A 22011-nucleotide genomic window follows, 5' to 3' on the forward strand; every position below is an offset into this window, starting at 1 on the left:
AAAGTCCCACTGATGGGGCACTTTGGACAAAAGGCACTCTCAGCAGGCAACCACAGAGGCGATGTGCCTGCCTGATCTTTTTAGAAAGCTGCAGTCCAGAATTGAGAAACTGTTCTTATTAACATTTTGTTTCCTGAGAGCCTGTGAGAGTCGGGGCGGGAAGCTGTGCACTTAGAAGATGCTTCCAGGGTGCGATGAAGCCTGACCTGGCCTCTCCTCCCTCTCCCTGGCCAGGTGTTGGGTTACTGATGTTACTGCTATTTGTGGTAATCCCATTAATGACAGAAATTCTTACGATGAGCCTCCACTGTTCTTTTCACAAAGTACATCTACCTGTCAGAATGAATTCAGATCCTGGACGCAGAGCAGAGTTGGAGCAGCTCCCCATACCTCTTCCCCTCTCTACAGTTCCCAGAACTGGGACTCATGATCTCCACTTGAAGAGGAGCCCCAATGAGGGTCGAATGAACTCGACCACCGGCAGCAGAGCCACCTGGGCTTTTGGCTAGAATGCAGATTCCTAGGCCCTGCTGTACCTGCTGGGTCCGGATCCCGGAGGTGAGGCCCAGGAATCTGTACATTAACATGTACCCGAGTCAGCCTATTGCTCCCTGAATCTTGAGGAGCACTGAGAAGGGGTGCAAGGCTGTGCACATGTTTGAAGATCAGGGAGGTCGCCCTTGCACTCCTCCCTCAGCGGCTCCATTAGATGCCATCACAGTCCCAGTCAGAAGCTTTCGAAGGCTTTCAGACTTACGGCTCCTCTTCCCTGCTCTCGCCTCAGGTGGGGCCCATGCCAGCCAGGCCCTTGGCGTGGCTCTGCCTCAGCCTCATCGGGGAGATCCGTGCAGCCCAGCCCTCCAGCCCTGGTCCGTCCTATAGACCCAGCACTAGAAGTCTTGAAGAAGTTTTTACCAGAGATGCCCAGGCCTCTCCCTGAGGCTGGCAAAGGCCATTTCCCGCTTTTGGTTAGGGGAGGAGGTAGAATTACCAGCACCATGCACCAAGGGAGACGTACAGGTAAAGAACGTCTCAAGTGCAACAAGAATTCCACTGACGATTTCATGGCCTCCTAACGGACAAAGACAGAAAACGTGGCTTAAAGAAGACAGGGAGGTGGGTTCAGCTATTACCCGATGATTATTACCAGGGCTTTGTCACACACTGGAAGAGAATCTCTGGTGAGGTGCCACCAGGCTTGCTGACCTGGGCTGATCGAGCACAGGAAGGAAGTAAATGTAATGAGTGACTGAGTCAGTACTCCAAGAGATCATTGCAAGATGAAGTTCACGGGGACACATGCAAAGTTTGACACTTGGGTTAAAAAGAAGCAAACAACTGTGTTTAGTTCCAAGATGGGAGAGAACTGGCTTGGAGGGCGACCACCACGTGGGGGTGACAGGGAGCCCAGCCACTCAACCGGTCACCACAATCCCACGTGGCACTAGGACCAGGCAGTCCATTCTCTCTGCCCCATAAGTCATCACTGGTTGGTCCTACCCTCCAGCCAGGGACTGAGACAGGTTCGGTCACTTAAAGTGAATCCAGCAGGCGAGGCCTCCTCACCTGTCCTTTGACAAATGGTGGGACGTACTGGGGACATTTCATGTGGAGAAGGGGAGACTTGGGGAGGAAGGGAGCCGCCTTCCAAATCCTGAAGGACAGTCATGTGTCTGTCAGGGACAGCCCTGCCCACAGACTCCAGGCTTCCTTGTATGATCAGGTTCCTGCCCCCTCTCTGGCTTCATTTCTCAGCATCCACCCACCCCCGGGATCCCTGGGCTCCGACATTCCCTCTGCTCTCCCTCCTCTTCCTCAAAAGGACCCCTCAAGTCCCCTGCCTGTTGTCCCTCTTCCCTGAGATGCCCTGTCCGTCCCCCCCCGCCTGCTCAGTTTTTCCTCACCCTCTTCCTCTGGGAGCTGTATGCTGACCCGTCTCAGTCAGGTACCTCTTCTGTCCCTCATGGCCCTCTACACTTCTTTGCAATAGCATTGATCCCTATTTAGAATTTCTTTAGAATTTTATTATCTGTTTTAAATCCATTTTCTAAACCACGAGCCATGAGATCACAACAGCGTCTGTCTTGTCCCTACTGCCCAGCACAAGGGCTGGCATGTAGTAGATGCTCAATAAATGCTCAATTTGTGAATGAAGAAGTGAATGAATGGTTCCATCAGGTGGGAGCTACGGGAAGACAAATTTCAGGTTGCAGGGGAAAAACACAAAACTTTCTAGCACCTTAGGCTGTCCCAATTTGGGATCGGCTCCTTGTGAAATAGTTCCTGCAGTGGCAGCCTGGAAGCAGGGGCTGACTGGATGTGGAGATGAAAGCTCTGACTAAGGAAAGTTCTAGTGCAGAGGTTCGTCTCCTCCAGAGCTTGAAGAAGGAGCTAGTAATTTGGGGAAGGGGAGGAGCAGGAAGGAAGAAAATATACTTGGGATGTCAGGCCTGTTACTCAGGAAACAGAACATTTATAGCCCAAGCCTGGCTGGGACCACGGGGGATGGGCGGGAGCTCTGGGGACAGGTCTCGAGTGGGAGCAGGACTGGGAGGCTGGGCTCTGGATCCTGGGGCGGTGGCTTGCCATCCTGCCTCTGCACCCACGCCATCCCTAGGCACAAAGAACGGGAGGACCTTGAGGGCAGGGGTAGGTCTGGGTCACCTGAGTTCCCAGCATCCCGCACGGGAGTCTCCATTGAACCTGCCCCCATCCAGGACCAGCTATAAATTTGTGGGGCCCAGTACTAAGTGAAAACGCATGGCCCCATTTTCAAAACATATTAAGAATTTTTAAATGGCGACAGCAGAGCATGAAACCAAGCATGTGACACTATGCATACGCACCAGCCCTCCCTAACCCTGGGGGATGCTGGGACCCCGCCCCATCCTGCCCCCACCCCAGGACCAAGAAAAGATATCAAATGGAGACCTCACCACAATGCTGAAGCCAGGGCGGCCCCGCACTCTACTCAGCTTAGGTCTTCATGGTCTTAATTTATAAATATGAGCACATGGGGGTGGGGGGGACGGGACCACTCAGCAATAAAACTCTTCAAATCTAAAGGGCAGGTTGGGGACGCTCATGGGAGGCAGTGAGTGGAGCCTGCAAAACAAGTGACTTCTTCGAAACAGGAGTTAAGAAAACTTACCCTAAAACTTGGAAATAAGGCAAAGGGAGGGCAATATATCTCTTGATGTAACTTTGGAGCATTATTTAACAGACCCATCTGTCGTGCGGGGGACCCTGCTCGCTGCGCCATTTGTCGTGTGGGGCGTCCGATGGGGTCTCAGCTCCCGCTCCCCACATAAGAACGCAGGACATGGTGAGGCCAAAAAGGAACACCCACGGAGCCATAAGTAGAGGAGTCATATCACTATATTCTCACCACCGGCATCCGCCTCTGTGCAATCCGCTCTTGCTAGTTCCCATCTTCTCTCTGCTAGCGTAGCCACAGCAGTTATATTAGTGGCCAATGGCTTACGGGTTACAGCTGACGGCCAACTAGCCACAGCTGATGGCCATCTGATCACAGTTGAGGGCCATTTACTACCCGAGCCAGCACCTTTCTATGTGAGGCCGAGAGCATGGAAACTGCTTTTTGGGGCGTTGTCCCCACACCATCTAAGGATAATTTCATTAGGGGAATATACCTTGTTTGATTCACCATCTACTGTTTAATTAAAGGTCTGGCTGCTGTGAATTTCCATGTTAACTTGTAGATTTTTTTTCCCCCTTCTTCCTGCCCATCCCCCACTCCAGTTCAAGCCGTTGTTTCTCAGTCTAGTTGTGTAGGACACAGCTCTCTGGCCCATGCTGGTATTATGAGCCTTGCGTTCCCTCCAGCTGGAGGCAGTCAGTCATCCGCTCATAGCAGCTCACGGCAGCTCTCGCCAGCTGCCAGCCACTCACGATGGCCACTCACTCTGGCTGCCGGCCACTCACGCTGGCCACCGGCCATTCCTGGCAGCACACAGCAGCCCACAGCAACCCACGACGACCTCCTGCTGCTCACGGCAGCCCAGCTCAAGGGAGAGCTGTTGTTCACAATCTTAGCTGCAGAGCGCGCAGCTCACTGGCCCATGTGGGAATCGAATGGGTGACCTCAGCGTTAGGAACACGGCGCTCCAACCACCTGAGCCCCCGGGCCAGCCCAACTTATAGATTTTTATAAGTGATTTCTGCCCAATAGAAACGATAACCCCAAAGGTTGTGGTTTTATAACCCTGTAGGTCGTTCACCAGCTTTGATTCTAACCCAGTGGTCTCATCCCTACATGCTTTCTCCAATGCCCATTTTCCTAATTCTGCTAATTATCATCCTGCTCATCCCTCAGTAATGAGTTGAATAAATCTGTGATACATTCTACTTCTAACATTTGGGTGAGGGTCTTTTTTTTTTTTAACTTTTTGGAAATTATGCTTTGACTTCAGGATCAGGAAAGGACTTTAAGGAGCCTAATTAGGATCCATAAGGAGACTCGGGGAATACTATATCCATAAAACAAGAACAGACCCAAACTGCCCTGAAAAGTAAGAAATCCAAGAGAAAGAAGTGATCTTGGGAATTAACAAGATGCAGAGTAGATGAACGCTTCCAATGGAGACAGTAAGTGGAAGAAAGGACATGGCTAGTGATTCAGAAGACCAAGGAATTCTCTCCTAGCACAGCTGAAATCTGAGGGAAAAGAGGAAAGATGCAGAGAATAGATAGAAGAGGGAAGTACCCACTTAATGGGAATTTCAGGAGAGACCAGAGAAAAATGGGCAATAACCAAAAAAGTAAAAATAAGAACTTTTTTCCTTTCCTTGAGTTCTCAAAGGGCCCACAGGGAGCAATCCTACACCGAGGCCTACCCTAGTGAAATATCCGAATTCCGAAGGTAAGGAGAAAACCCTACAAGCTTCTAGCAAGGAAAAAGCAGGTTGTCTCCCAAGAAAGAAGCACCAGACCTGTACTGAACTTACCTGCAATACTGTTGTAGATTTGAATGATACCACGTGCCAGGTTCTGTGGGGGGAAAATTACGACTCTAGAACAACGCAGACAAAAACTACCCTTTGTACACAAAGATCAAAGGAATATAAGTTTGGAGAGGCAGGAGTGAAAAAAATGACACTATCCAAACACCTTTTCTTTTAAAAAAAACCTACTTAAGGATATCCTCCAGCCACACCAAAATGAGAATGAGAATGACAAACTTGACAAAGGGGTGACATAGTTCACAAGAAACCATATGAACCCAGCATAACTTCTAGTTAAGTCTAAATAATTGTTGACAATGGAGTTGTGAAATTGAATACAGTTCTTAGAAAGTATGCTTAGAACAGGTATAACTTTTTTTAACACTAGTGGACAAATCATTTCACTTCAGAATGTATCTGCAGAATTTTGCATAGACTTGGTACCAACTCCCCATTTCAGTCATGTGCCTTTCCACCCTCCCTGCCCCCTCCCAATGGCATCACACACACACACACACACACACACGCTGACGCACACACATACGTGCAATCACACACTCTCACATACAATGACACATGGACACACATTCACATACGCACTCATATTTACATACATATACACATTCACAGGCCTCTAGCCTTTTTCTCTCCCCCTTGTCACTTGTGCCATATTGACCCACTGCTCGGCACGGCTAACCCCTGCTCATCCTTCAGCTCTTGAGTGTCACTTCCTTAGGAAAAGTCCTCAAGCCCCCGAGCCCCCAGTCTGGCTCACAGATGCTCTCAGAAAACCACGTGCTTTGCCCAGAACCCTGGTCTCAGTATGTGTGACACATTTACCCTGTAGCTGTTGGGTGCCTCTCCCCAGATGGTAGCTGAAGGTCAAGTCCTCTGTCTGGGTTTGCGGTCCTCCATACCCCAAACTTCTGACAGTGCTGACCCTTGGTAGAAGCTCATTCAACCCCTGGTGGTTGGGTAAATGCCTGAATGAGCCACAAGCCAGGTTTGACCCAGGAAAGCAGGAACAAGGCACAGACACTTGAACTGGGCTAAGTTGTCACCTGGCCTCTCTCTGACTGTAGCTTACGTCTTGGTAGAAATAACCAGTTTGGAGTCAGTCAGTGCTTGAGTTTGTGCTCAATCCCTGACTTGCTGAGTGATCTGGAATAACAGTAGTAGCTGACATTTATTGGGTGCTCATTTTGATGTAGCTACTTTTATTATTCCTATTTTACAGATGAGGAAACTGAAGCTTACAGAGGGTAAGTGGCTTTCTCAAGGTCAGTTGGTTAGTGTAAAACAGACCCAGTATCGCTGACAGTGAGGAGGACACACAACTCGCCAGAGAGGGGAGGAAGGAACATCTGTTTGTCCAGACATTACCGCACAGCTTTGTCATCATCACCAGGAAGCCCCATGGATTATTGAAATTAAATCTGGCATGCACCAGAGACTCGTAGATGCCTGATGTGCACTACCTACCCTGCCATGACAATGAAGAAATCCAGTCTGTTCCACGTGTCCCCAAGGTAGCACTTCTTGCCAAAAATGCCCAGGGCCACCATCTTGAGCACCATCTCCATGGCAAAGAAGATAAAGATGAAGTCATCAAAGACCTGTGGAGCAGGAGGAAGGCAAGAAGCAAGTGTGAGGTTCCAGAACAGGACCCAGGGCTCAGAGCCACAATGGCTCAGGACACAGTGATGGACAAAAGGGGCCTGGGCAAGACCTGGAAACTTCTTATCCTAGGCAGGAAGAGAACTTCAGAGATCCTGGTCCAATGCAATCATTTCACAGATGAGGAGACTGAGGCCCAAAGAGGGGAATGAACTTGCTCCAGGTCATGCAGCCCATTCTATTTGTTCCCTAAAACCCGGTATAATGGCAAGGGACCCAGGTGGATGTAAAGCAAAGAGAATTTCCATAATAATTGCCAAGCACTGGGCTAGACACTTGACCTGGATTCTCTCCAAGTCTCACAATGACCCCATGAATAGTCCCATTTTACAGATGAGGAAACTGAGACTCAGAGAGGTTAAGCAACTTGCCTCAGGTCACACAGCAAGTGAGTGGCAAAATCCAGAACTGACTCTCAGGTCTATCTGAATTCAAAGCCCACACAGAAGGAACTTTCTCAAAACAGGTCTGATACCCTACCAGACACAGGTCTCAGTGCTGCCTTCCTCTGCTCAGAAAAGAGGCCCCAAATGTGTCCTTAACTATGGGCTCAGGTGAGTGTGTTTCCTAAGGGCGGGACCTCGGTGGAATTCCTCTTTCCAGGATCAATGAAGGCCACAGTCAATTCAATTCAACAAATGGGCAGTGAGCACCTACTATGTGTCAGGACAGAGGCTGGGTGTCCTCAGTGAGCACACCACCTGGTAGGGAAGCCAGCCTAGTACCCACCAAAGCTAATCAGTTGTAACACCACTTGGGGGCTGGCTGAGGAGCTGTTAGCCACTCAGACCCCAGGCCCACCCCAGCAATTCTGATTCTGCAGGTTTGGGATGGACCCAGGGTCTGGATGTTCAACAAATGCCCCCAGGGGATTCTGAGGTCCTGGGCTTCTTGGGAACTGCTTAGTCCCCTGGAAACACAGGAGGCAGGACAGTTCCTGCGGGAAGAATCTGGCTTTCCAGGGAGATAGCACTGAGTGTTCCCACATCTGTAAAATGGGTATAACCCTAACCCCTGCACTAGGGGTGTACATGCGCTGCATGCGGTCATGGCAGGTACCAAGGGTTAGCCCCACCTAGGACCTCAGGAGATGAGAACAGGAGAGATACAGGGGAGATACTGGAGGCCCACTCCTAAAGGACACCGAGAGCCAGTTACGGAGCTTGGCCTTTATTCCAAGAGAACTCACTGGGGAGCAAAGGACAGGCTTTGGGCAGAGGAATGTTAGAGTCATTCATGCTTTAACAGCACAGGGTGGGAAGCAGTCAGGTTGGGGAGACCCGGAGGAGGAGGTGGGAGAAGATGGGGGCTTGGACTAGGGCAGAGGCCCAGAGATGGATAGGGGGGATGGAGGGGTGAGAGGATCACCAAGGGGAATGAATAAGACCAAATGGGACTGAGGAAAAAGACAGCGAGCTGAGAGAGCAGGCCAGGTGGTGGGGATGTGGTTTTGCAGTGCGAGGCAGGGCGGGGACAGAGGGGTGGATGGGCGTGGCATCATGGGTGGGCGGGGCATCATGGGTGGGCGGGGCACGGTGGTGGGCGGGCAGAGCAGGCAGGATGGGTGGGCGGGGCACGGTGGTGGGCGGAGCAGGCAGGGTGGTGGGCGGGGCTTGGAGAGGCAGAAGGAGCAGGCGGGGCCCCTCACCTGCAGGATCTTGCAGCGGTCCGACAGGCAGTCCATGTCGTCGCACGGCTGGTACATGCCAAGTGTCACGCAGTTCAACAGGATCACCAGCATGCTGACACATTCAAACCACGTGCACAGTGAGTCAAGGACAAAACCGTGGGCACAGAGACCCCGTGGCCACGGGGGGCGGAGTGCACCCTGAAGGTAATACCCCCCATCCATCACAAACACAGGCACAGCATATAACCTCTTTGGGTTCCTTCCCTGAATAGGTCAATGTCCAAATTCTCAAAGACCTTGGCACCTCCTTACCCCCCCACACACACACCAGACATGGCCACACATGCCAAACCCACCAGAGAATCTAACCCCCCAACCCCCCCCAACCCCTCCCCAAAATCCTTGCCCCAGCCTGAGAGTTCCCTTTGGACTCAGGAAGAGAGAGCTTCCCAGAGGCTGGCAGGCCACCTCTGCTTCTCCACCTTGGACCCCCTCCCTCAGACTGTCACTGCCTCCCTTCTCTGACCACCTCTCCCCTCCCCTGACCCACACCCCACACACACCCCATCCCTACCTGAGGCCTAGATCTGGAGCCTGCAGAGGGCTGGTCCAGTGTGGCTGAGATTGGCTGGACAATCCCGTCAAAGTTAGAGCTCGTCTCCACACTCCTGAATATCTGTACCTAGGTCTTCCCGCAGCCCCTGCGCCAAGCAGAGTGGGGCTCGGCCTCCCCAGGCCTGCCCAGGCAGAAAGTCTCCTGCAGCCAAAGCAGTCTAGAGACCATCTCTTCACCAAGCCTTGGGCAGGGCCTCTGGGACACAAGGTGCTTAGAGCCAGCACAAGTGGCTCTCCCTCCCCACCCCCACCAAGCTGCTCTCTCACTAACACTCTCTTCCTTCCCTTCCCTCCTGGCAACTCCTGCCCAGTCTTAGAACAGCTGACTGAGGTCCAGTCCCATCCCTCTTAATCCACATAGTCCTAGGACCAGGGCTCAGAGCTGGAAGGGGCCTCAGTAAATCTGTGTTTCATTCAAAAGAAGGTGATCCGAGGTAAAGTGGAATTAAGTAGGTTCTCCATCTCTAAGAGGAGGGGTGCTGATTGAACTCACGGCACACTGCCTGCATAACCCCATTCCCGCCCCTGGAACTGAGCCACAGGAAACAGGATGGCAGCTTCTGTGCTATGAAAGCAGTAAACCAGGGGGCCTGTACTTGAACTCCAGTCCCAGCATTGACTGGGTCTGAGGCCTTGGGCAAGGCCCCTTCCTGTCGCTGAACCTGTGAAGGTTCCCCACTGGAGGACCAGGTGCCTCCTCACGGGCCTGCTCTGGCCTCTCTGGTCCACCCTCCCTGTAGCAGCAGTGAGCTTTTGAAAAGAGCAGTGAGAGCCCCTCCTTCCCCTGACCAAAACCCTGGCATGGCTCTCTGTCTCTCTCCGTATGAACTTCGAAGCCCTCACCGTGGTCTGCAAGGATCCATGTATCACCTCGTTTCCTGCTACCCTTACCCTGGCTCTCAGGCACATCAGGCACACTCCACCCCAGGGCCTTTGCACCTACTGTTCTCTCTACCTGGGAGACTCTTCTCAAGACCTTCAAGGACTGCTCTTTCTAACCGATTAGCTTCATTGTCACCTCCTCTGAGAAGTCCCCGCCCAATCTCTCCCCCCTCAGTGGTCACCCTTTCCCACCCCAACCATTACCCTCTCCCAGCTTAATGATCTGAGCACTTATGCCCTGAAGTTGTCTTGTTGACAGGCTCATTGTCTTTGTCCACAGCTAAAAGCTACATTCCAAGGGGACAAGGGTTTTGCATTCACAGCTCCAACAGTGACAAGCATCGAGGAAATGTCTGTTTCATGAATAAGTAAATCTCTCTGGGCCCTGCCCACTCTAACATCCAGTAATTCTTGAGCATCTCCAAAGGAAAACCCTACTCCTCAATCTAACAGCATCTCTCTAAGTTTGGATGTAGCCACACTAGCCAGACCCTCAAACAGACGCCAGCTAGGGGGTGCTGAGCACCTTTGGCCTGATGTGAGACTAACCTGGTTTCCTTGGCAACAGCCTCCCTCCCATCCCCAGGCCCTGGCTCACCTTGGGATGCTGCCTTCCCTCCCCCTCTCCCCCTTAGACCCTCCTCACCAGAGCCCTGTTCCTTCCTGCTCCTACCATCCCGCCCTGCCACTCTCCCGCCACAGCCTGTAATTACTTTCAGTCGCTGCCAGGGCCCCCTTCTAGCCTGAGCATCATTCCAGCAGCAGCTTCATCATTAATTAACTTTTTTTGAAGTTCAAACGTTCTAATTACCGCTGAATGCCCCTCATCCCCCTTGCTCCCCCCTCCCCGCCTGTTGTGCTCTCTCGCCTTCCAGCCTCCTCCTCTGCTCCCTCTGCCCTTCCTGCCAGTTTCAAGTTCAAAATGCACATAGCAGGGGTCTCCCAGGAGATCGGCACCCCCACTTCTTCCTCAGCAGGCCCATTTTACAGAATAGGAAAACTGAGGACCACAGAAACTAGGGATCTCTCCTAGGTCACATAGCTGGAAAATACCAGAGCTAAGCTTCACACCAGGCCTGCTGGACTCCAAGGGCAGTGCTCTCCTCTGTAACACATGGCTTGTCCCTGCCTGTGACTTCACCCGCCCTCCCCTGAGGCTTCAGCATCTCTCACCTGGACCCTACATAGCCTCTCCTCCAGCTTCCAGCTCTGGTCTCTGCCCTTCCAGTCTGCCCCACACAATAACCAGGCACACTGTGTACCTAACACTACTGGGTCACTTTGCAAGTGTTATCTCCTTTAATCTTCACAATGCTATTATAAGCCCCATTTACAAATGAGAAAAGTGAGACACGAAGGGGAACATGATTTGCCCAAGGTCACCAGCTGGAAAAAGGCAGAGCTGGCGTGCAAAACCAGAGCCTGCCTTTCTTGTCTCCAAAGTATTTTGCCACTGCCAGATTAATCTGCCGGAAGCACAACTCTGACTGTGCCTTTCCCCTGCTCAAAAACCTTCCATGGCTCCCATCACCCTCCTTAGCCTGACACCCAAAGCCTCCTGGACATTGACATCAGTGACTCCTCCAGCCTCATCTCCCACTGGCCTTGGCATGCACTGAACTTCTTGCTGTCCCCAAGCCTACTTTACATGCACTTTCTCTTCCGTCTACCGTCTCTACCAGGCAAACTCCTACTCATCCTTCACAGCCCTGTTCATTTATCACCTCTTCTTAAAGCTTCCCTTGAAGCACCTTTCCCCAGTCACAAGGTGGTGGTTCAGCCTGCTCTCCAGAAATGTTCTCTACCCACCTGGTATAGCTGGTTTCATAGCAATGAACTTGGCAATAACCACAACGACTGTGTGCCAGGCCCCTGGGGACATGGTCCCAGCTCTTATCATAGCCCGCTGGAGACAGATGAGGAAACAGGCCTGGAGAGCTGAAGTGACTTATCCAAGGTCACACAGTCAGGGAGCAGCCCAAACGGTCTGACTCATTGGTGCCCCAAGCTGCTGTGCGTTCCTGCCCAGCTTGTTCACCCAGCTTGCCGGTGGCACTGAGTCCCTCAAGGGGGCAGATGGAGCGGCTTTCACCTCTAGATTGCTCAGTTGCAGACATTCAGAGATAGACAGTCTCGGCCCTGCCCCGAGGCACTCAGGGAAATCCCAGATGGCACAGCCTGGGCCCTTTCCAAGAGACTGTGAGGCTTAGAAGTCAGGCCAGAGCTGGCATCACTGCCCAAGGTTCCTGACATGCTCCCCACTGGCTGGGGGATCAAAGGCACCAGCCCTCCTTGAAGTTGAACCAGACCACGTAGCACAGGGAAGAAGACTGTCAGAGGGAGTCGAGGTCTCCAGGCTGAACACTCCGTGGCCTGGCCCAACGCCTAACGTTTCCACCATTAATCACAAGCATTGAGGAACTCTGAGAGCATTGTCAGGCCGTGAGGATGGAGGCCCCAAGGGTGGTACAGGATTTCTGGGAAATCGGGCAGGCAGGGTGTCACGCAGGAGACCCTGCTCGCTGCGCCATTTGTCGTGCAGGGTCTCAGCTCCCACTCCCCACATAAGAACGCAGGACACGGTGAGGCCAAACAGGAACACCCACGGAGCCATAGATAGGGGAATCAAACCAATATATACTCGCTGGCGGCTGGGCTGGAGACACAGGAAGCAGGATCTACATAATCTGCCTAACAGCAGTCCACGCTTGCCAGCCACCATCTTCTTGCTAGCCCCCATTCCTTCTGCTAGCGTAGCCACAGCCGTTATATTAGTGGCCAATGGCTTACGGGTTACAGCTGACGGCCAACTAGCCACAGCTGCTGGCATCTGATCACAGTTGATGGCCATTTACTACCCGAGCCAGCACCTTTCTATGTGAGGCCGAGAGCCTGGAAACTGTTTTTTGGGGTTTTGTCCCCACACAGGGGCTTTAGTACCAGCTCCATGAGGACAGGGGTCTTCAATAGCTCCCTCTTGCCTCTCGCAGCGAGGCTCAAAGCCCCTGGCCTGGTATCTGAGGCCGTGCACGTAGGACCCTGCCACCTTGCCTACTTCATCACCCACGTCCTCACTTCTGTCGAGGTGACCTTTGTCACAGAACAAGCCCACCCAGGCCCTCCGAGAGCATCTGATCCACTCACCCATCCCACAGATGGAAACCAGAGGGAGGAGAGCCATCCAAGAGACACAGTGACCTTCAGACATCAGACTCCGAACCCACGGGGGTCCCTAAAGCACAGTGGATTTCAAACCCACTGAAACACCATGTTTCCCCAAATGTCCAGGCTCTGTGTGTGCCACCTGCTCAGCACCGCCACATTCAGTCATTTGAAGCTGATTATATCCCTGACAGGCAGCCCAGGTGCCTTTGAGGAACACAGATGGGGAAATCAAGCAATGGTGATCCAATTGATAGTTTCCTCGGCAGGCAAAGCCTTCCTTCCCGGGGAGAAAACCAATCAAAGCATCCTTGTGGGCTGCAGAGTCCCCACCCCCCGGCTAGACTACACCCCCATCCAGCCCCCACCTTGTGCCCCAGGCCCTAACCCCACCCCTACCCTGTTCCCCCTGCTCTGCTCACACTTCCCATGATCCTCAGGTCCTCAAAACTGGGGCCTCCAAGCCCAGCAGTGAATTACTGAGCACATATTGAGTTCCGGCTGTGTGCCAGGCCCGGGTTAACAAGAGTGAAAATGGCAACAATGGCAAACATTTCTCAAGTGTTCTCGATGTTTGCCAAGGACTTTTCTAATCAAACAGCACGTATTATCTCATTTAAACCTTACAGCAAGCACATGAGGCAGGAAGCCCAGAGGCCCCAAACACAGCCAGTGCAGCTGTGGATGGGGGACCAGGACTTGGCATGCGCTGTGCAGCAGATACAGCCCCTCTGTTTGTCAATCTCTCCTATAACAGGACCCGTTCTTTGGCCTTTAGGGGGAAATAAACACCTCACCAGCAGAGGACTGAGAATCCCGAACTGGCATTATCTGCTGATTCCTTAACATGACCTTGAATAGAAATAAGAGATTCTATCCCAGCTACGTGGATGTCTCGTGTGCTGAATCTTCACTCACTTCACCTCACTTCACTTTCAAAAACTGTATCTGTTCAGGCCTAGTGAGGCAGAAAATCACCCCAGAACTTAAGCAAAGTTCCCCACAATTGGCAGGACTACTGTTACCCCCTTTTTACAGATAAGGAAACAGAGGCACTGGGAGTGGTCTCCAGGGCTCCAGCCACAGCTGCCCAGGTTCATGCAATTGGTATGTGATGTGGCCGGAGTAGGATTCGAACTCACGTCCTGCTCATGCCAAATCACACGTGCTCAACTACGTGCTCTGCAACCCCTGGGCCAGGGCCTGGAACACGAGGGCCCCTCAACTGGCATATGTTCAGTGGAATATCTGCTTTTCCATTTTTACCCACACTGTATCCTCTCGAGTGGGCCTGGGCCGGCCGTGAGCCCTGCATCAGCCCATCTGGCTGTGCCTAGTGGGGTCAGGACGGGGCCCATTCTGCCCCTGCCCATGCCCGAGAAAGAAGGACATATCTGCAGAGATAGTGGGAGGGGAAGCCAGCAAGAGGAGGTGCTGCCTCAAAGCCCCAGTAAGAGGCCAGGCTGGATTGGAACCGTAACTCCACCCCACGTCCCGGCTGCGGAGTCTTGAGAAGGCCTGGATGTGAACTGAGGGGACAGGGTCACCAGGGAAGGCCCCATGCCAGGGGTCCCCTCAAACCTGCTACTCACTTCCCAGACAGAATAGTGACCAAATGGAGGGGGCAGTTCCTGACACCCAAGCAGGCCCCTGGGGGTAGCCTCCTCTCCAGGAACAGGAGCCAGAGGCCTGCATGGTTACCATGGCAACCACCACCCTCCATCCTGCGGCCTTGCTGACAGTCTCGGTTTCTGTAATTGGGGGGCTCTGGAAAGGTGGGTGGGAGTGGGAGTGCTGGGTTTGGCTGGGGTTTGTTTGGGCCAAGTTTGTTTTCTTTTTTGTCAAATCCAAAGTCTGATCCATTTCCAGGCTGTACCTCAGTTGTCTAAATAAATCAAGTGGAGGAAGGGGACTGGGGGCTGCATCCTCCTGGACCAGAGAGGCAAAAAAGGTGAGCCAGACCCTGTATGGGAGTCCTTCCCCTATCAATCCCCAGTGGGATGGGAGCTCAGGCCTTGAGCTCCACAGGCTGGGGCCTGAGGTTCTAGACCCCAGTTCTTGGCCCAGCTCTGTGCCCCTCTGAGAAGCCCAGACATCATAGAGCAGCTGCTGTACCAGAGTTCTGAGAGACTCAGGCTCACTACTGCCCCAAGGTGCCCAGAGACCGTCCGTCCCCATTCCAGGACCCGGCTGGATGTGAAGTGTGTAGCCTGCACTGAAGTAACTAACAGTGGCCACCATTTTGAATGTCAACTAGGCTCCAGGCCCCGGCTTTAAAGAAGATATCCATTCACTAATTCATGAATTCATAAATTCAACTTTTATTAATGAGCAACAAGCACTGGGAAGCTTCTTGACAGCATCTATTAGAGCAAAACAGAGGCCCACGCTAGTATCCAGCAGTGCCACTCCTGGGTCCACACCCCAGAGCAATGCTGACGTAAGAGCCCCAACCAGAGAACCACTCAAGTGCCCACCCACAGGAGAATGAGTCAGACTGCAGATGGTTTTGACACCCCTGGGACACGTGGCCACATCTGGAGACATTTTTGATTGTTGAAACTTGGGAAGGCAAGCACTGGCCTCTAGTGGGTACAGAACAGGGGTGCCACTAAACATCTTACAGTGCACAGGACAGTCCCCCCACAAAGAATTATCCAGCACCAAATGTCAACAGTGCCAAGGCTGAGAAACCCTGTGGTCCATTCGCTCGATGGAATACTACCTAGCGATGAAAAAGAACAAACTGCTGATACACACAGCAGCTTGGATGGCACTCACCAGGCATCACGCTGGGTAACAGAAGACAGACACTGAAGAGCAAAGAGTGTGTACCAAGTATATACCAGGGTGCAAAAAAATGGATACGAGTGGACACTTTGGTCCACGTTGCTCAAGCAGTAGTTCACCATTATCAGAGGTGTCTGGACGCTGATGGGAACCACTCTGAGCACCTCTTGTCATTGCAGAAGTTAAACGTGACTTGTATTCATCTTTTATTATCGGTATATACTGAGCATTACAATTTTAATAGTTTTTTCCTTTCTTAAAATGTGTCAACATTTTTTTGGGCACCCTCTGTGTATAGTGAAATATCAGGCTGAGTTAACCTACATGAAGGAGACCAGAGCAGGGGTAACGTGGGGGGAGTAGCCATAGGGGGTGGGGGTTTGGGAGCTACCGGGGGCTGGAGGTATACTTCTTGGCCTGCGTGGGGTCACAGGAGTGTTATTACGGGAAGATGCCTTGAGCTGGACATTTAAGATTTGTGATCTCTACTGCCTGCATGTTTTACCTCAATAAAAAGTGTAACAAAAACTGATGAAACACAGCTGCTTTAAGGAAAAATTAAAATGCAACAATTATAAGAACAAGTCCCTGCTGGGGAGCCCACTGTCGCGGATCCCCACGGGAACCTTCACCACAACACTGCAAGGCAGGGGTGTCATCCCTGTGCCACAGACTTGCCCAAGGCCACAGCTAGTGAGGGGCGGGGCCCGGATTTGAACTTCACACCATCCTGTCTTCCATTTGTTTAAGAATTTGTTCTTCTCATGTCCATGGCAGCTTTGGGAGACACCCACTTTACAGATAGGAAAATAAAGGTCCAGAGATGGCAGAACTTGCCCAAGGTGACACAGTGGCTGAGCTGGGGCAGAAAGTTGCTTCATGAAGTAGACAGAACTGCGGGGCAGATGGTCTTAGGCCTCTCTCTGCTTACATGCCTCCAGTGATGGGGAGCTCTCTACATGCTACATGGCCCTGCCTGGCCTGATTGGTTCTGCTTATAAGCCATGGAGCCTCCGTGGATGGAGATCCCTTAAGAAGAGGGAACAAGATTAGTGAGTCCTCCCTTCCTTCCTTGTCTCTATCCCCATCCCACTTCTTTGAGTCCCCATAATGTGAAAACTCATTGAATTTGGCCAAAGTCTCTGATTCCCAGATGCCCAGCAGGCCGCAGTGCCCAGTGCAGACAGCAGGAGAGGGGGAGGCGATGACGGAACAGGGGCTGTCAGCTCAGCAGAAAACCTGGGGTGGATGGGCCCTGGGAAGGAAGCTCTAAACAAGGACACTCTCCCAGGCTGAAAAGTGCCAGGGTCCCATGGCCTGGCAGCTGAGCCAGCCTCAGGAGCCCACCCACAGGAAGGTGTGCCTGTAAGGAAGTCTCCTGGGTCCTGAGCAAGGGGTCAGAGAACTTCTCTGGGCCTTGGGTGCCCACCCTCCCCCTTGTAACAGCTACAAACTGAGTGTGGTCTGTCTTGACTTCTCACCCCCAGTCAGGCTGTGTTCTCCAAGGGCAGAGCCCATCACTCTCTGTGCCCTGCCTGGAGCAGCTGCCCAGGGGTATTGCAGCCTCAGGCAGGAGGGAGGTCCTTGTCCCTGGGGGGCATCAAGGAGGCTAGGGCAGGGTTTCTGTTCCTGGAGGGCTTTGCATTCTCCTCTCCTACCCTGCACGCCCCCTCCTCTCCTTTTTAACGCCCATCCTTCTGTATTCATTTACTCAGCACCCCCTTACGGGGTGAGGCCACAGTGGCTCTGGGAATCCTGAATGAAGAAGACATGGCCACTGCCCTCCAGAAACCACGAGGAGACACTCGGTGGAGACACAAAGAAGGTGAGGGCTGGATGGAGGGTAACGACATTCTCTCTTTGCCTCCTGGGGGCCGCTCCCCGACACACGTCTCCTCTGCCCACCCGCCATACACATGTAACACGGTCACACAGGCATCCCACAGAGCCCTGCAGCCCTTCCTACACCTGCACACACGATCACGAGTGACACCCCCTCCTCGCCCACGGGGCCAGCAACATCGGGGGCGAAGGACCATTCGCCTGCAACAGTTCTTATGCTTTCCTGTGGCCCTGGGGAAGCTCACACACCCCTTCTCAGAATAATGTTTTGAAATGCGCACATTTTTAATGCTTAAGATTAGAAAGGAGGGGAACAGGTTATGTTAAAATTGTTGTCAAAATATTTTATAAGAAAACACATTTGTGATAGAGAACTATACGTGCTTCGTTGTCAATACAACGAATAACCAGAGCCAGTGGTGGGTCTGATACTGAGTGGCTGTGAAGCAGCGACGACGGTGAATGACATTCAGATCGCTCTCCATCACGATGTGACATGGACATATCGGGACTGCTACTGGTGACAGTCGCAAGACCTGCCAATAATCCCACTGTGGTTTGCTACGTCCATTTATGATAGAAAGAGATGCTAAATTTCAGTCAGAGGTCAGTGAAAATAAACATGCATCTCGTTCCCATTCAAGTTCACGAATCTCAATTTAAGACCCTTGTTTTAGAAAGTCTCTCTCCCTTGGGCCCTGGGGACACCACAACGCCCCAGGCAGACCGTCCTCCTACTTCACGGGCTCCATCCCTTAAATGCTAGACCTTCTCAGGCTCCCCAATCCCCAGTCTCCCCTACCTATCCCTGACCCCACACCCACTCCCATTGTCTTGAAGGTCCCTGGGCTGACCAGTCCCGGGACTGTCCCAGACCCAGGCTTACTCACCGCTAAGCAGCAGGCCTCCCAGACATTGCCTGGGACGTGTCTAGGAACCTCGAATTCATCACGTCCAAGATGGGTAAGTCATACTCTCCCCAGACCACCAAATTCTCCCCTGCACTTCCTACCCCAATGAACAGACCCCAATCACCACCAATCCTGGAAGTTGTCCAGACGAGAACCCTCTAGGTCTCCCTCTCCCTTCTCCCCACATCCAACTCAGAGACCTGTCCGTTTCACCACCTAAATCTCTCCTCTCCATCCACTCCTCTGCACCCCATTGCTCCAGGCAGGCAGCACTCGCTCACTCCTGAGTCTCTCAACAGCCTCCTCCTCCATCCTTGCCTCCTATGAGACATCCTCTACACAGCAACCAAAGGTTCCTTCAAACCCAAAAGGCTTCTGTGGTTCCCATGCCTTCCAGAGAGTTTCCAAACTCCTTGACTTGGCATTTAAGACCCTTTGTTAAGTATTCTTGGGTAGATAGTAGGTTGGGAAGGTGGGTGAATGAATGCATGAATGTAAGGGTTGGGTAGATGGATGGGGTGGGTGGGTGGATGAAAGGATGGATGAATGGATGGATGAGTGAGTGGGTGGGAACCTCGCCTGCTGCTCTGGGAGAAGCCAGGCACAGCCCTCAGGCACCCTGCTCTCTCCACTACGGCCCTGCCCTCCCCTCCCAGCCCAGTACCCCAAGTCCTCACATCCATATAGCACCTCAGTCAGCCAAGCCTTCTCTTCCTGATTCCTCATCTAGATGGAAATGGTGCCCAGAGAGGCCAAGTTATTTGCTTAGTATCACACAGCAGTAAGTGCCAGAATTAGGATTTGAACTTGGGGAGAGAAGAAAACCAGATGAGCAGAGGACGGCTCCACAGGCAGATGGGGACAGAATGTGGAAGGCAGCCCCACAGGAGAGCTGGAGAGAGGTTAGCAGGAAGACATTCTGGCTGATTAAAAAGACATATTGATTTCTCTCCGAGGGAAACAAATGGGGCTGTTTTTCTCCCAACAGGATGGCGAGGCGGTCTGAGGGAGGCGGCAGGTCAAAGCTGGCTTCTGACACCGAAGCCGAAGCCCAGGCTGGACGGACTTATAAAATTCCAATCATGTTTTAAATGCCCCAGGAGGGGCAGACTCCTCATTAGCCAGCCAGCCTTCTTCCTAATTCTCTGCTCTATATCAATTACAACAAGACTTCCCCGCAGGGCTCATGTAGCTCCCGGGGCTGACAGGCCAGGGCTCCAGCCAAGCGCCACTCAGCCACCGCCATGGGTGGCCTGGACACATCCCCTCTCTGGGTCTTTTCTGTCCAGGGGGCAATTTCTAGAGCCAGCTAAGCTCCTGGGCAGATGGACTACCCTCAGCACACAGTAGGTCGTTAGTGAACACCAGTGCCCTCCCCGGTGCAGTCCTCCCTTTCACCTTCCAGAATCTCAACGCTAAATGTCCTCCATACTCAGCCCACACTCTGGGCTGTTAGCAGTGTCCCCACCCTTGACCAGGCTGTTTCCTCAGCTGGGATGCCATACCCCTCTCCTTGCCAGCAAAGTCTCTCCAACCCTGGCTCTAAGGTCTCCTCCTTCATCAGCCAGGTCCTGTGACATCCTCAGTCAGGACAGGCTGACCACTCCGTCCTCCAGGCCCCCTGAGGGTCCCTCTGCCCAGCCTTTACCCCATTGTGCTTCCTAGGAGTACGCTCGGGTGTGGCACTGCCTCCCCATCAGGCTGGGGCCTCCTGTGGGTCACCACTGCTCGTCCAGGCCTGGAATACTGTGGCTCCACCCAGCATGGCTGAACAGCCTTAAGGGCACCTCCACTCAAGTCATGAACAGTGTCCAACACATAGCTGGCTTCAGTAAACACTTGTTGAATGAATGAGTCAATCAATCAGTTGATCAATCAATATCCATTGCAGAAGCCTCCTGCATGGTCTCCAGGCCGCAGTCTCTCTCTCTCAAGCATCCTCCATTCTGCTCTAGGAGCAACCATTCTAGTAAATGAATTTACCCGTATTCCTTCCCTGCTGGACATCCATCAATAGTTTCCCAGGGCCTACAAGATCAAAAGCAAGCCCCAACCTGGCATTCCACACCCTGCTCTCCAGCCCCTGCCTCCCACTGTTCCAGCCCCTCTAAACCCCTCATTGTTCTCTACCCTATTCCCTCTGCCTAGAATACCACCCCTCAACAGGTCTCCTGGAACACTCCTACCGATGCAGTAAGACCCAGGTCACATGCCTCCTCCTCCAGGTGGGCTTCACCAATGCCCCCAGGCTGGGTCAGGGCAGCTTCTGCTCCTGTAGCTCTTGCCATAGTTCCTGAGGTTGCCCTGTGGGTCAGACTCTCCCTGGCCCAGCCAGGCTCCTCTGACTGGCTGTCCAGCCAGCCTGCTGACCAATGATGGTACAGCACGCACTCCAGCCTCCAAGAGCATCCCCAGGGAACCGCTTGATGCTGACTTTTACTTTGGAGAAAAACAACCTTCACTACACCAGATGGAGGGAAACGGACAATTTCACAAACATGTGTTGCTTCTTTCAGCAATGCTTGCCACCCATCTGGGCATTCCCATTAGGCCAGGGCTGAAGGAAGAGGGGACACCTTCCCCTAAAGAACCCCTTCCTCAGCCATGAGCAGGCTAGGTGGGCGCAGCACTGGCCAGAGAGTCTGGAGTCCAGGGCTCCAGTCCACCCTGCCTTTGCCAACTACTCAACGTGTGACCTTGGGTAAGTCATGCTCCCTTTCTGGGCCTCAGTTTCCCCATCTGTTGAATGGGGAGTTAGCACACTTCCGATCCTGCTACCTTAAGGGAGGTGCTGAGAGGTCATGGTGGGCATGAACTGGAAAGTGATACAGAAGCCCAACAGTGCCAGGCCTATGCCACCTGTTAGAGACACAGAGTAAGAGCCACAGTGCCCTCTGAGGCCTCCTGCCTGCTAGAGATAAAGCAACAAGTCCCCCGAGGCAGGAGGAAGCTTGTAAGATAGGGAAGGACTCATAAAGGGCTGAGGGGGGTCTGCAGGTGGTGGCCAGAAGCTGGGCCTGGTGGCGCTGGCGGGATTTGGAGCCCTAGAGGTGGGGGCCAGGGCATGGCGGGGGCAGACCCAGCATAAGCTAAAGCAGGGAAGCAGGGGCCTCAGGAACCATCAGCAGTGTGTCTAGGCTTCAGAACAGAGTGCAGGAAGGGAAAGAGCAGGAAAGAGGCTGGAGGCCAACCAGTGTGAACCCTGGCCTCTGGTCCAGGTGATGTGAGACTAATCTAGGGGTGCAAGAGAGCCACTGAAGGTCCTTGAGTGAGGAAAGAATAAAGGAAAGAAGGCAGGCAGGAAGGCAGGGAGGGCCACACAGACCCTCCTGGGCATGCAGCACTTAACAGCTGGTGTCCACACACAGAGGAGTCCCAGGAATCCCCGAGCAGGAAGGCAGGTGAGAAGGAGCGCGTGAGTCTAGGGGAAAGGTCATGGCCCAAGGTCGCACAGCTTTGGACTCCTGGCCAGTCCTCTGTCAACTGTGCAAGGGAGGGAAGAGAGGGTGACACCAGCTGTCACGTGGGGCAGGGGGAT

The 22011-nt window shown here is 52.9% G+C and overlaps 1 protein-coding gene across 3 annotated transcripts in view; it reads right to left on the bottom strand.

The window, feature by feature from the left end:
• The window catches only part of CACNA1I (calcium voltage-gated channel subunit alpha1 I), a 111351-nt gene that overhangs the window by 72430 nt on the left and 16910 nt on the right, over positions 1 to 22011 (bottom strand). For all 3 annotated transcript variants that reach the window (XM_081061381.1, XM_081061380.1, XM_081061379.1), the window contains exons 3-4: positions 8290 to 8401; positions 6447 to 6580 (exon numbers count right to left, since the gene is read on the bottom strand). In XM_081061381.1, coding sequence (XP_080917507.1) covers positions 6447 to 6580; positions 8290 to 8401 — 246 coding nt within the window. The remainder of the gene's footprint in view (positions 1 to 6446; positions 6581 to 8289; positions 8402 to 22011) is intronic.

The sequence above is a fragment of the Rhinolophus hipposideros genome (genome assembly GCF_964194185.1).
Source record: "Rhinolophus hipposideros genome assembly, chromosome: 9".
NCBI lineage: Eukaryota > Metazoa > Chordata > Mammalia > Chiroptera > Rhinolophidae > Rhinolophus > Rhinolophus hipposideros.